General features: G+C 26.8%; 2 protein-coding genes across 4 annotated transcripts in view; one reads left to right on the top strand and one right to left on the bottom strand.

Moving 5' to 3' along the window:
* LOC132919840 (uncharacterized) overlaps nucleotides 1-2,594 on the top strand; it is a 249,795-nt gene extending 247,201 nt beyond the window's left edge. Inside the window, exons 23-24 of the mRNA XM_060981725.1 lie at nucleotides 71-295; nucleotides 360-2,594. Of these exons, the coding sequence (XP_060837708.1) occupies nucleotides 71-295; nucleotides 360-512 (378 nt within the window). The 3' untranslated portion in view covers nucleotides 513-2,594. The remainder of the gene's footprint in view (nucleotides 1-70; nucleotides 296-359) is intronic.
* A 2,969-nt stretch (nucleotides 2,595-5,563) lies between these two features.
* Nucleotides 5,564-16,632, bottom strand: LOC132921688 (trypsin-like). 3 transcript variants are annotated; one of them, XM_060984849.1, is made up of 10 exons: nucleotides 16,303-16,632; nucleotides 16,050-16,232; nucleotides 9,617-9,758; nucleotides 9,416-9,505; nucleotides 9,074-9,186; nucleotides 8,528-8,661; nucleotides 8,296-8,459; nucleotides 8,087-8,221; nucleotides 7,679-7,918; nucleotides 5,564-6,046 (listed from the first exon to the last, which is right to left on the bottom strand). In XM_060984849.1, the coding sequence occupies exons 3-10, from the start codon at nucleotides 9,662-9,664 to the stop codon at nucleotides 5,768-5,770; spliced, it is 1,203 nt and encodes a 400-aa protein (XP_060840832.1). In that variant the 5' UTR covers nucleotides 9,665-9,758; nucleotides 16,050-16,232; nucleotides 16,303-16,632; the 3' UTR covers nucleotides 5,564-5,767. The 3 variants fall into 3 exon arrangements, with proteins under 3 accessions (XP_060840832.1, XP_060840833.1, XP_060840831.1); XM_060984850.1 differs by lacking the exon at nucleotides 9,617-9,758; XM_060984848.1 differs by lacking the exons at nucleotides 16,050-16,232; nucleotides 16,303-16,632 and having other exon boundaries at nucleotides 9,617-11,047.
* Between the last annotated feature and the right edge of the window lie 76 nt (nucleotides 16,633-16,708).

Below are 16,708 nucleotides of genomic sequence, written 5' to 3'. Positions count from 1 at the left end.
AATTTTTACATATCTATAGTATCACGTTTGTATCTATACAGTTTGTTTTTATCTTGATGTATATGTCTAGGTTTTGAATCACTGTGATTTCCTTACGCTTTCCGAGTCACTGGTACAGCAGATAATGTGTAGGCCACTCGAAGTGTCCGAAATTCGAAAGTTCCAGGCAATGATAAAATGGGCAACCAATAAGAGCCAGACAAAAACCAACGCCAAAGAAGAATTTCATCATATCATGACAAGGCTGAAAAAAGATATTAATCTGGTTAAAATTGCACCCAACGATCTCATAAACGTAAATAAAATATTAATAGTGTGTAGAAATAGTAACCGAATTTTCACTAAAATAATTATTTTAGATCGTGTTACCTACGCGAACTGTCGATAATCAAGACATTCTGAGCACCCTGTGCAAGCAAGCTGGTACCGGCGAGTACAAAATCGAAAAGACTGTATTCGAGAGGCTCAGCAGACATAGGTCTGATTGGGACCACGTCGAGCCTTATTTATAAAATAAAAAATCATTTTGAAAAGAAGACCACTAATAATAATATTAAAATTTAGTTTTTACAAAGAAATGTATGTTTTGTGATTAGTTTAAGATTTATTATACAAACATGATGTTTTGTTATCATATCGCAGAGAGATTTTTATCTTTCACATAATAATAATTGCTATTAATAATAATAAATAAATAAATGCATATATAAATTACTAATTAATTATATTATAAATTAAAATTATTAATAATAATAATTTAAGAAACAATCAAGTTTTCAACTGTTTATTTTCGAGTTTATAACTTATGTGTATATTTTAAATTGCATGGTATCTATGTTGTATGATTTTCGTAAAACAATATGATAATATTATATAATAATATAATATAACAATTATAATAATAAAAATAATCTAAACCATATAAACGTATAATTAGAGTGTGAAGTGTTAACGTTCATATATATGTGTAAATAATTTGTCTATGGTAACTATAATACGTATACCCGATAATTCAGTGTGTGCTTTTCAGGCAGTTTTAATTTAACTTCTAACTTATTATACTCAAAATATAGATCAGGTGAATGAATAATTAATATATTAAAACCATTGATCAGCATTATAACATTTAGATTTAAGTCAGTTGACGTTTTACTCGCCAAACTCTCAGTTACGACAATATAATATGCATATTTTTACAATACTCTAAAATCTCATCGGTTATAATACGACGTTTTATTAATCTCATAAGCCTTTAGACTTGTGTGCCGAATTAATTTCCACAATAGCGTGTTCACAACTGATTATTTGAAAAAATGTCTACTGGCCGAAAATTCGATTTAACATAATAGCACTTAATGCCTTTTTTATGTGTTGAAATCATTCTATATGAAAAAAATGTACTATAGTTATGGCTTAATGCCAAATTCAGTTTTTTTTTTCGTAAAAGATAAACTTTCTTAATAAGTACTCTCAATAAATATATTACATCATTATGATAACTTTCTCACTTCAATAACTGATCTTAATGTCAACAAATGAAATAAAATGATCACCAATTTATATACGTTGTCGTCTCACACCACATTTAACATTAAATCACACCCTGATACATTTGACACATTATAAGTCAATAACCCTAAAACAATAGGTAGCATACTTAATCCAGAGTTATTATTATTCATTTTTTAAGCAATATAACATTATTCTCTAAGTCGTCTCTATGCAGAACATTAAAAATTAAAATAATCATAATTTGAATTAAAATCAAATAATGTTTGTGAAAATAATAAATTGTGCTACGTACCTGATTAAACATATGATTTCCATTAAAAATATTAAGTATATAAATAATAAAAATAATTAAATAATTATTGCTTCCATAAAATGATCAAAATTATGAGTTTCGAAAAAAAAAATGTATCCAATTATTCAGCAATTAAATTTAATAATTTCCACTGTTTGTTTATTGATCTATTTATTTTATAAATAAGTGCTTATGTTATCATTATTATTATTATTATTATTATTTAATAATAAATATTTAGACATTCGATTAGAAGACATTTTTAGGTTTTTTTTTCATTTTTAAATTGAATATGGTGTTAAGTTTTAAAAATTTTAATCAAGCGCATTGTTGTCGCACACTTGTTTTTTACTGTGATTGTATCAGAATTCAGGGACATAAAATATTATACTGTATAAAAAATAATTAATAAATAACAACGCCAAGACAGAATGAAAAAAATTACTCGAAATAGATAATGTAATAATGTTGGTGTTGTTTTCGGTGTTTGTAAACTTTTACATTGTGTAACAAATTATAATATATGTATATTATAAAATGTATAATATATATATAGTATATACGTATAATATATATTTTTAGAATAGTTACATTGTTATGATAATGTTTTTAATGTCAACCCTTCGCGTGATGAATTTCATATAAACAAAATGTTCACCAAAAATGTGTGATGCCTGCCTATTGTTGGAGCATATTACGGTTATTATTATATTATTGTAAAATGTATGTATGTTTTTTTTTTGTTTTGACGGACGTGAAAATAAATAAAACGTTCTATACAATATTTTAACGGAAGTAGTTTGTACTTATATTAAAAACAAAAACTAACAATTACATGGAAATGAACTTCATAAACTTAACACCAATACAATTATTATTATATAAGACAAATAATGATGGAAAATTCTGAATTAAATTATTTGATAACATTATGAACAGAGATCGAGACGTTTCATTTGCATATTTTTTTCTAAAACTTGAAATAACAGCCGGGTAAACTACAAATAAATGTTATACTTGAAGGAGTAACGAAGAACGTTAGTATTTTTTTTCATATTACTGATATTTTGCATATTTTTCCATTGATCCTACTGTAATTTATGATAACCCTTCGAAAATTTTGTTGTGCAGTCGTCTTACTATTGTAAATGTACATATGCGATATGCCACGATTGCCACGTGGCTAAATTATTTCCGTGTATTTTTATGTGGTCGTCTTCAGATAAAATTATAATAGTATTTTTTTCAAATACCGACTGATTATTGTTTGTTAACTTTTTTATCTGATGCAGTACCTTAGATGATAAAATCGGCTATATACAGCGGTTAAAGCATTATGCTCGTAAATGATCTAAGTTACATCTGTAACACATAGTATTCATACAGTGTCAGAAAAAATTACAGAGCAATATAAATCCGTCAATAAAGTTGAAAAATATTTTTAATAAAACTCCAAATCTTCAATTCTGTAGCCCCGTATTATACTATGTTTGCTTGGAGCACATTCATTAATGCATCAAAAAATATTTCCTTGGATATTTTGAATTATTTTATTATATATCATAGAGCAAATGTTGAGTTATTTTATAGTATTTTAAATCTTGAACACCCTGCAGATTTATTATTATCTATATGCACAATACATAAATAAATATTATAATACATATAAAAAATAAGTAATTTTTAAGATTATGTTTCATTTATTTTCTCATTATGTTCTATACGAACGCATAATACCACTGAACCAAACACCATTTACAAAATAATACACTATTTTAAACACATACGTCTATATCAAGTAGCAAAATTCTCAGTATACAATATGCATTATAACAAATTATTTATTACCTAACAGAATGCACAAAAATTTAAAATTTAAACCAATAATATGATATAAAATCAGTGTATTTTTTATTTAACTCATGTAAGCAGAATGGTATAGACTATAGAACATAAATACTATAAAAACGCTGAGCACAGCTGTATAATATGTTTCATGTATATCTCGTCATTGAACCACTGTAACAGATATGTTAAATTTGAATTCAATAACAAACTATATATTTTGTTCGTTACATACGAAAACGATTCTGAGCGCAAACAAGCCTCTATTTCTAAAGATATTTCATAATTTATTTATATTACTATTATCAGTACTACATATTTCTATATATATATATACGTAATATGGACGACTATGGTTTACTAATTTTAGTAAAAAAACATTAAGCATATAATAATTATTACAATATTACATCTATACGATGTACCTTGAAAAAATGTGGATAGGGTCGTGGTATATAAAAAAAGCTCAAAATTAGTCTAAAAATGTGTAAAAAAAAATATGAAAATATTAATATAACTACCTGTATAAGTAATATGGAATATTTTAAAATTCGTCAAATAATATGTATTGAATTATAACAAAAATCATAAATAATATTCAAATCGTTACTATACTTTTGAATATTTAATTTTGTCAAAATTTGAATTTTAAACGATTATACCTAAATAACAATCGTAACTATATATTTTTAATAAACAACAAATTATAAAAACGTAATACTTTTCCAAACTTTCTGACTTATAAAAATGATCTAATTATATTACATAAATCTAAAAAAAAAATAAAGACTAAAAAATAACTCCAAAATATCCAATGGAAAAATGTAAAATTGATTTCAATGTGTAAAATTATTAATTATTGTAGTATATAAAGTAAGTGTAGGTATAATGTCTATGAATTGTAACATCTACAATATAAAAATAAAATACGTTGAAAAAGTTCTTAAACTTAATAAATGTGAAATAAAAAAAAAAATTATAATTTTATACAATTATTTTATATCACATATAAATTTAATTGCAATATGTTATTAATATTTGCAGCTTTTAAATTCTTTTTTATCAACTATTTTATATTATTTTATATCTCATTAAAAATTATTATTCGTTTTATTGATAAAGGCTACCATATAAATGTTTTAACCAAACAATTGAAATTATACAACTGAATTTATAGATAAGAGAACATTTTTACTAAACTAATACCATACAGTATACACTATAATATACACATGAGTCATGATAATCCACTAATTATCATTATAATAATATTGAATTATTTAACCAAGGTGATTTCTTAGTGTCCAAATCAAATATAGTGAAATTACAATTATCTGGGTAATTGTATGTTCAATAATTTCTATATTCTAAATAATTATGCATCATCTTTTAACAAAGATTTTTGAAATAATAAAATTGTTAATCCTACAACTACATATTTCATGATATATCGGGTGATATATTTAACATAAGATACTTATTATTTCAAAAATTATCAACGTATTAGAAAATAATTTAGTCATTAAAAAAAAAAATTTCTTAAAAAATATATATTTATTTACTATTTTTTATCGTTTATAAAGATAAAATATTAGTGAGAAAATATATTTTATTTAAATATTGTTGTTTCGTGACAACTGAAAATTATGTGAAAGAAATATTTTCAAAAACGTGTTTTCTGATATAATGAATGTCTTATATTAAATGGATCACTCCTTATTACTATGGTGTTAATGTAAGTGTATTTGCCTATACTCTAATCCTTCTAAAAACTGAAGTAGAACTATACAATTTTAAACTAATACTTAACTATCTTCAAACAATGTAAATCACAATATGACGATTTCCGTGGTCTGTAAAATTCTCAAATAGTTGGAGAAATGTTTAAATTCAGTTTCAAAAATAATGTGACAATTTCATAATCAAAATTATATTTCAATTGTATCTCGTTAAATCGTTGTCCATACAATTTATATTAAATTATCATGTATAAATATTATTTTCTTAATGAACAATATAGATATTATTACAGACAATAAAAATATAAATGAACAAGATCAGGTAGGGAATTATCATAAAAAGTTGCTTCAAGCACTCCCTTCGAATGTCATCGTCGGGTCACTGATAACCGGACGTCTTTATCACGGACGTGATCCACCGCACGTGATTAGCCACATTGGCGTATATCCCGTACTTGCTATGCCGGCCACAGCCATATCCGAAACTTGTAACACCCACCACAGTCCACCGGCCACGAATGTTGCACAATAGTGGCCCGCCCGAGTCACCCGAACACGTGTCAGACCGACCGTCTCTGTACCCCGCGCAGAACATATTGTCGGTGATCTGATAACGCCAATACGCGGCTCGACAAGTCCGCTGACCAACGATCGGAACCTACGGATAGCAATATAACCATACATGTCAATATTATATATTTATATGTTATGTACCACGAGTAAAGCACAGCATTTAAGCGCTTGGCAAATGTTTTATTTTTTAAGCATATGAATCTAAATACATAATTCAATGAAATCAAAATAGTTAAATCTAATTACTTTTTGGGGCAGTAAAAATACTTCGATTTTAAAAAATAGGGGATGGTTTTTGGTAAAATATTGTATTTAGTTGGTTCTCTTTTGGGGAGGGAGGAGGTTCAAAAGTAAAAAATCCCTAAAAGTAATAATCGGGCTTAAGATTGCATAATTGGGAAAACCCCCAAAAAAGTTAAAGAAAAACAACAATTTTCTCGTAAATTTAATTTTTTTTAAATTTAAATTTGTATTTCTGGCGTAACTTAAAAATGAATATTCATAAACACTTGACATTTTCAAAAAATTTTTATATTATTTTATTTCATCATTTACGATAAAATATTTATAATATTTCGACTTTTTAGTTTTTTTTTTTTATAATTATTAATAAAAAATTATTCATTGGGTCAAAATTCTTGAAAACCCCAAACAGATTTTGTATAACCAGTATTTCATAATACTGAAACTATAAAATCTTATAAATATATAATGGCAATTATTTTTTATAGACATTATAAGTCACTTTTTTAAGATAATATCTATTTATATTATGAATCCATTTTTTCTGTTTTAAGATATTTATAAAAAGATAAAATTAAATTTCGAGTTCTACAAATGTTTATATTTTTATAATATGTTATAAATATAAATTATTATAATAATGAAATACGCTACAATGTCCAAGAAGAAATTATAAAATCATATCAATATATCATAATACTAAATGTAAAATAAATGCTATTAATAGTTATATAAAAAACAAAATAAATATTATACTTAGTGATATCATAATAGGCTGACAGATAGTTTCCGCTCAGAATCGTTTTTCGTATACTATGATGTATCATGAAATTCAAATTGGACATACCCGTAATAATGACCCACTCAACCTAATGTACCTATAGCAAACTGTTCAACTGCTCAAAATAGTTCAACATATTAAGCAAAACTACCAAAAAATATAATTATTATTCATTATTTTTTAAAACTTACTAATCACTGATCAGTTATTAATTTTATTTATACAATCCATACCTAAAATAAAATTTTGACTGTTTAATGTAAAGTATCGCCAACCATGATTAAGTACTGTTTGCCGATGACGTATAGTATACTTTTATCAATTTTAATACACAAAAATAGCTAAGAATTGTCTTACGATAGACGATTTAATATTACAAAAATTTTCAGTTAGATTGATAAACAATTATCTGAGTTCTCTACCTTTTTTATAAATTCTACTGGTGAAAGTTATGAAATATTTTAGCCGATTAGTTATTGTGAAAACTGCATTTTTGTTCAACAGATATATCTAACATATTTTTGATGCCAATATTGTCAGTTATTGATGGATACAAATATTTTATAACTCAGCTAAACTTTTTATAAGTACGAAAATAAATGTTGTTTGCTTATTTGATACGATAATCATTAATATTGTTTTAACTCGTAGTTAACTTTATTATCTACTTAGAATCAATACTCAACTACATACCCTAGCTTCTCGAAGTATTTTAGATCCATAAGAATCTTGCGATTTCACTTTTCCCCATCCAATAACTACGCACATTTTAGGCTTCCGTTTCCACCGTTGAATATCAGAGGCTGGAAGACATGCTGGCTGCAAGTTTAATCCACCATCTATTACTGAATTCGAAGTACGTAATTTTAACAAAGCCATATCATTATCAATTGTATTTGGATTGTATTTGGGGTGTATTATAATGCGTTCAACCTATAATTGTTATGAAAATAGTTATTATTACTTAAGTTCACACACAGCAAATATTCAAAAATCCTAAATGATATTTATTATAATAAAATGTGTAATGACAGGTATGTATGTTGTATATAATATCATGTATATTATACATTATAAAATATACACAACACTGGTCCATACCCTTAATCTGATTTCATCGCCTTCGTGTACGGATAAATCGTACTCGTTTAACATCACGAATAATTTTTGCCTAGAACAATGTGCAGCTGTGAGCACCCAACCAGGAGCTATAAGGGTACCGCCACAGATTACTTCCTAAAAAAGTGAAAACGCTTAATGTAATGGACGACGATGTGAAAGATATATTATTTGTTTTACTATCATAATACCAGAAATCCATTTAACACCGCAACTTGCCAAGGCCAATGAAATTTCCCAGATTCTTGACCTCCCATTATTTTAATTAAAAACTTAGGAGACTTGTAACCGGGAATAGTAGCGGAAGCAACATTAACACCACATGTAAAATTCACGGACACGCCATACTCATCAACTAAAAATAACAATACAACATTTTCATCAAATAATAAACACATCACTACTATAAAAATAATTTACAACCTTTGTTAGAGAAACTTGAGTTGAGCTGTTCGTAGTAATTCGTCAAGAGCCCCAGGCATCTCGAACCACTCACAAAACAATACGATGATTCGGTAACGACGTTCGATCCACAAATTTTCGACCTTAGACAATGTCTGAACACGCACCGTATGCAAATTATTTAAATACAGCTTGTTACAAGCAAGGCACCAGGGCACGGATACCACTAGTGGCATCATCACCCCCTCCCACCTCCAGACTTTTGAATATTATTATTATATATGTTTTCTCCACATTCACAATATTTTGCATACCTAATAGATTTTTATTTAAAATTATTTTTTATGAAAATTAGTAGTTTTTATTTTCATTTCTGGTATTCTTTGAAAATGGTTGATGTTTCGTATTAGGAAAATGGTATTCAACAATTCTTATTTATGACCCATATGCTACGAGCACAAAAGACAGGAAATTTCTTATAGATATATTATAAGAGATATATATTTTTTTATAGATATATCATTCCTGATATATCTATAACCTAATCGTGAACGCTACCGTACTAACCTTTGTCTGACCGTGATACAACTATCCGAACACGAACTCCAATCCGACCAATCCGAGTAGCTGCTTTTCCTGTGGCGTCGTCTCTGATTGTTAACCGAATTCACTACTTTATCCTGCAGAAACAATGCATAGGAAATCTCCTATTTAGCCAGTCGAGTTTTACAGTGTAAGTACTATAAGTAAGTAAATTATTATCTAAAATTGATAAATCCGATGAATCGGCATTCGATATTATTATTATTATAGTATTAAGACATATAAGACTTATAGTAAGAACTAAGAACACATACGACATACATCATTTAACGGTATCAACCCATTGTACTTTGTCGTGATACTTACAGACAATAATGGTAATTGAGAACCGTCGGCCAAATACTGCAACGCAACGGCGCGAGAATAATCGTTAAAGTCTTTGAATAGTCGCATATCCTAAAGTTTATAAACACACAAATCTCATTACAATAAGGGACTCCTAAATAATTAAAACTATCGCGAGATAAACGAGAACATAGTAAATTATAATCATGTGACTACGCTTACCTTGAGTTGTGTAAATAATATGATCCAACACAAACGAAATTTAAACATGCTTGTCCCGTCAACCAACTCGTCGAATAGATTGGGATGAATCTTTTTAATCCATCCGTTCAAATGAAAACCAAACCCCTTCTTTTCACTATACCTAATGGAACCGTGTATGTATATACGTAGTGTTCTGGTTTCCCTTTATGCATTATTATTATTGTTATTATTACTAATTTATACCAGCCGGTTTTGGCGAGCCCATTATCGTTATTGCTTTATTCAACACACATGCCCATTTTGGAGATAGGCTAACGTGTAATTATGCCCGAATGCCGTGAAAACTCATCGATTATTATTTACATATGATTATTATTATTACTGTTATTATTATTAACGAATCCTAGTTCTATCGTCGCGTTCATATCGATTTGATCTGATACTGAAATGCGTAATGTATTTGTATACTTCCTTAAAATATATACCCAAAATATTAAACATATATATTTTATAATATACATAATACATACATATAGATATTTGTATACGTATGTGGAATTTGTGCAAGTGCCCGTAGATTACATCAATCACAGTGATAATGGATAGATAATAACATAATTTGTGTGTGCATTAATGCGAGTGTTCTGTGTATCGAAAATGTTCCATTTATATTGCGATAATTTATATAGAGCACTTTACACTTTACAAACGAATGGTATAATATTAATACAAAAAAAAAACATTTAATTTAATGGACTCACTGCAGGTTTTGTTAACTTGGAGTATTTTTTAATCAAGATAAGACGTACAAAATTTATGTGGTTTTCTATAAGTGACTGCAAACACCAGATAATCAAATAATTTATGATAGTCTCTTATTTTATGTGTTGTATATTAAACTTAACACAAAATAATATAACGATATATTTTTGAAACGTTTAAAATTGAACCATAACAGAAACTAATAAATACAATTATTAGTTATTAGTTATTACTTTATATATATGTCGAGAAATAAAATCAATAAGGCTTTAAAAGTTTTTTTAATAATTGCCTTAAATTAATTTGGCCCATAACAAAAATTATATTTTAATCGGAACCTATATGTTTAACTTATTATACAAATTACAAGTCAACTCTAAAATTTTCATCGTGAATTTTTTATTTTATTTGAGTCCATATATAAATATATAATTATATAGCTATAATATAAAACCTTTACAATCGTTTATGCTTCCTCTTGCATTTACCCCGAACAAATTACTTTTTTGTATAATGTTAATCCAATTGAAAAATAAGTACTTAATTCTAAAATACGTTATTATTTTTTTTTTAAAACTATATAATTTGTATGTATTTAATACTTTCAAAACATTATTATATGTCTTTGTATGAAATTCGTTCACGTGTATGTTAGTATTAAAAATTATAACCATACGACATACACTATATAAATAATGTTTTTTAATGTCGATGCATATCAATATACAATATACATATTTAATAAATATAATTTTTGCATATTTTAAAGTAATATTTTTTTTCAGAACGTTATACTTATAACAGTTTAATTTATGCCTACATACAATGCTTATATATTATGTCGGTATAATGTATAATATAAAAGATATGTGGGACAATTATAATACTGTAAATAAGTGATTAACTTGAATGGCTGATAGTTGATATTATATTTGAACTCACAATTAATATAACATGGTCAATATTTGTATGGATTTTATAATAGGTAAAAGATACATTATTTGTATAAGCAGACTTCAGCGTAAGTGAGTACAAACTACAAATAAACTCGTTCATTCATTCAAAGATCAAAATGAAACAAATGCTTTTTGTTACATTTATTAAAAAAAAAAATATACTTTTTTTTAAATTTTAATTCATTATTAGGTAGCAGATAAAATCTATTTGATGACATTGCGATTTTAAATAGTGAATTATAGTTTTATTATGTATTTATTGACTTTATGCAGCTCAACAGAGGTGAAAATGTAGACGATTTATCCATTACAGAATTCGTATAAAAAAAAATTATTTTACATATTAAAATATATCTTGAATATTAGAAAATATTTAACCGATATTTCTTATTTATAAGAAAATATATTGTTTTATTTTTCATAAAAAATTATATTTGTAATATCTAATTGTAATTATTTTGCCACTAGGAAAATAAGTATAAACTAAATTAAAAACTATAGACATTTTTCAATAAATTGTTCGTAATAATGTAATTAAATTTGAAATGGATATTTATTGATATTATTTAATAGATAATTTATGTAAATATTATGAATTTATACATTTTAATGTAAACATATTATATATTATTATGCATAAGTTTCTTATTGAACCATATATACAGATTTTAATTAAAATAAAGCAAATATTTAAAATATTTTTTCAATTTAAGGTTTAATAAGAGAATATTTTGAAATTTTTTTAGAGCATAATATTATAACCGTATTTTAACAGAGTTGTAAGAACCTAAAATTCCACATTTTAGTTATAAACCTTCAATGATTTATTGTTTATTCGTTCCTAATCTATAGAATATTTTTTTGTATATTATATCGATTTAAATGATCTCGAATCTTATCACTATTCACTATATGTTTATATATCCTTGTATAAATATAAATATAATTTTAAGTTTAGACTATTTAAGCAATTTAGCAATAGGTATACTTTAGAACACATATAATTAATATGAAACCTAGTTTTATTAATATTAATATAATAAAACTAGATGATTATAAAAAAAACCTAATCGAACGTAGGTACTCGTAAATAGCTCATGAACTTAAATCAATTTTATGCTTATGAATTAGTTCATATTTTATATAAACTATTAAAGTTTGCGTATAAATAATTAAAATTTAAAATAATTAAAATAATTAACATTTGAATACTGAGTTTAATTTATTATTCAACATGATTCTACGACTGTGAATTGTGATATACTAACGTGTAACGGTTAAGATAACAAAATAATATCAATAAAATAAATGTTTATCTAATATATTAATTTGATCATTACTCATTGGGATTTATCTATCAATGTTATAGTTCATTATAATTATTATTTAATGTTATACGTTATAATATAAGTATGACTATATTATAGTGTAGTAAAATAAAGATAACGTATTAAATATTAAATTATTCCTCCAAAACAATTATTCGCTTTATTGGTGACAGTGTGAACTGTATATAATATTATTTAATTATTTAAAAATTATAATTAAATACAAATTAATCGATTAAAACATTACATAGAAATTTAAATAAAATGTTAGTTATTAAAAATTAACTATAATAACAGATTAGTGGTCTTTCGTTTGTAATAATAACAAGTATCAATCGATTAAAGATAGTAAAATATATTAAATTAGAGCTGAAAGTTATGTTAATATTAACATACTAAGATTTTAATATACGCTAATGTATAACTTATAAAAACTGAATGATACAATAATTTAAGCTATGTTAATTTTTTATAAAAAAAAAGTATAGATACCTACATCTTACTTTCATTTATACTTTATAGTTATAATTATTACAAGTTACAATATTATTAATTTTATGCTAATCCTGCATTAAAAATGCAAGTTTTACGTTTTAACATGTATATATATTTTAAATATTATATATACCTATACATATATTTAAAAGATCTTAAATATTCTATACACAATACACAAATAAATTCATAATAATTACTACTAAACTATACACTTCTTGCAGATAGCAACCGCCAACCAGTAAGTATATAATAATATATTATCTATTTTCTATGTAATATCATTGTGTAGCATGAAAACTATTTTTTTATTATGTCTATTTTTTGACTTAGCAGTTAGCTTGCATATCCTATTAGTTTAATGAATCAAATAATTATACTATTTTTCGCTTTTTTATGAACAATGTATACACGCATGCAATAAATATACGCTAATTAATAACTTATTCTCGGTTATCACAGTAATGTAAGAATGAAAAGTTTTAATTATTATGTGTAAAATTTGTTTTTCGATTTTAAATTTTTAAAAAAAAATGACATTCGATGGTACGTAATACGTATTATTCATTTTACAAATGACATGGAATCCGTACATTAGTATACCTATCTATCTTCTACCATTAAATTTTATTTCTTCTTCAATGGACATAATAAAAAATTAAATCGTATTAGAGTAGTACAACAGGGAACATTAGTATTATTCCAGGACGTCAGCATTCGTATTGCGAGGATGAGTCCCCTTCCAACGATGTCGTGACGGGCTGGGTATTTTATCTTGAGTACGAGGAATGACGTACATTTGGTGCCTATGTAATATGTATAATGTATATGTGGTCGATAATATTTTCATTTAGGTATTAAAATGGTATTATACTATTATTCTGTAAGCATATACCTACGGGTATAGTACAACACGCTGAGCTGTCGTACGAATAATAATAATAATAATAATATATGAGTTAGGTTAGGCAGGCAGGTATATATAATATACGCATTATCCCCTAAAAACCAGATTCGACTCTTTGTGCGTGGGTCGTATAGGATTTCAATAAGCCCGTATTCCGTGTATGTATATAATACACACCCACGAACTTATAATTCCCAACAACAATTTACAGGCATGCGGCACGTCGTGAAAAATATTTCATTCGAAAACACGAAACCAATGGTACTATTAGGTATAAAATTTATACCTAGGTGTCTGGTGTACCGACGACTATGATTGGGTCATATTATAATTTATAATATATTACGTTATATAATTATTACCGGGTACCTACTATGGGAGTATCGAAATAAATATCAACTACAAATCATTTAGTACAAGTGAACGTGGATGTCATACAAAGGTCCATATCTGTTTTACATAATTTCAGAGGAAACAACTGGTAGGCTAAGTATTAAAATCGTAAAAATATTTCTGGTAAATCTAATAATTATTTGTTATATTAGATCGGATTTGTACAAATTGTTTTATATTACAATAATATACATATATATATACACACTTTGTATACAAATGTTAGATAAACAAATAAAAATATGCGATTCAGATTGCATTTATTCTATTAATTCTACTTGATCCCAAATAGGTATTAAGTGTTATCATCTATTGATTATTTATTATATTACAATTGTTGACTTCAATAATATGACAAATAGATCGCGACCAATGTCCTATTTGATTTACGAACTTGGTAAAATAATCTGAAATAACATTTGATAGGTAACTAGTTAAAATATTATTTATAGTTAGCAGCTTAAATATTCACAATCTTATTTGTTTTACTATAATAACATGTTCATGTACACTCTAGCATAATGTCTAATAATGTTATCTATATTTTATTTTAAAAAAATCGCCTAGGTTCTAGGTACCTACTGTAAAATGTTAAATACTTTGCATTTATTAATTTTTAACAATAAAAAACATCGAATCATATCCTTTCATAATATTTCCATGTAAGAATTTAGATGTTTATAGGTACCTACATATTATATCCATTTACCAAATTTGTACAAATTTGTATGTGTAAAGGAGAAATCCGATGTCTAATGTATTTTGATATTATATAATATTACGAAAATATAAAGGCAAATTGAACAATAAATTTATCTATACCTACGGATTATTAAATAATGAAACTAAATTTAAAACCATAATAATATTATATTATGGTATTATGTTCTTGAGTGGGCCGATTGTTTAGATGAGCTTGAGACTATTAACTATAAAACAAATTCGAGAGTCTCTCATAAATTACCAAGTACCTATAACTCGTTTGTAGTTTTTAATTGGGACAGCCATTTCAGCGTTTTTGCTGTTATAAATGCGGCCAGACATCGGATGTTTGAGCGCAACCAAGGAAATACAATATTATAAAGACTTTAAACGTGTTTAAAATCGAAATACGTGTATATAAATCTAACAGTCAATCGCTGTATAGCCTATATAGGCAAGTAAAACTAGTGGAAACGATTAAAAAAAAAACTGACAAATATTAATATTTTCACGTTATAAACTCGTTTTAAGGATGATCGTGTAGAAAGTGTATTTATAAAACTTATTAGCGACGCCGCTAGATTTTTAATGTACAGAAAAATAATAATATAATATTCTTTGGCAATGTATCAAAATACGTAAATCCGGCGGTAGCAGACGATATTTTAATACAGGACTATTCAGATGCGGCAAATCGTACGAACGATAACTCCGAGTAACTTTGCTGGCCAAAGATCCAGAACATATATAATCGCGCAAACTAAGATATATTTATCTCTTATCGTGGTCGTATGTAATTATTATTTCGGTTGGAGGGGACACAACGTTACTTAAAATCAAATTTCATACTATAACTATATTGCCCAGCAGAATAAATCATAATTGTTTTAATATTAATTTGTACTTACTACTTATATTCATATTACTAAATGATTATTTTTAAATGTGATACGGTAGTCAAGTGCGGACAAGTGTGAAGCGTGATGAGTGCTTAAAAGTAATATCACTGCACTCTGCACACGAAAACGATTTCGATTGTCCAAAAATGGTTTATCGTCCGTATTGCGATACTCTCAAAATATGGCCACCAACTGCAAAATTCGCGTTTGGTTATCAATAGTTTAATATAATATTATCGTGGATAGATATAGACAAACGGACATCGGGCATCGAGTAAAAACGATTTGACTTTGCTCGGGATTTAAAAATTGAGCGTTGTGGTAGTGACTGTGACGGTTGTATCAAAATACAATAATACATCGCCATAAGCACACGTTCGGGTGGTTTTTGAATATCAAAAACATCTTGAAGACGCGCGTTAGGCAGAGGGGAGGAACAATTGATGGGCACTGCGCAGAATTAGAGAATACCAGAACAGAAGACGTTTTGATAACGGGTGGTTGGTCGGTCGGTCGGTCGGTCGCCGGCGGTGGAGGTAGGGGACCGTTGTACGACGGACGGTGACAATAATTACGTGCTGGAAACCGGGGCAACACTGCGGGCTCGGGCGACCGGCTCTGCGCGCGCCGCCGGCGGCACCGGCACCGGTCGATTTCGCCGCTGCCGA

Source organism: Rhopalosiphum padi, chromosome 2 (genome assembly GCF_020882245.1).
Source record: "Rhopalosiphum padi isolate XX-2018 chromosome 2, ASM2088224v1, whole genome shotgun sequence".
Classification (NCBI taxonomy): Eukaryota; Metazoa; Arthropoda; class Insecta; order Hemiptera; family Aphididae; genus Rhopalosiphum; species Rhopalosiphum padi.
This window is presented reverse-complemented; position numbering and strand designations above follow the sequence as displayed.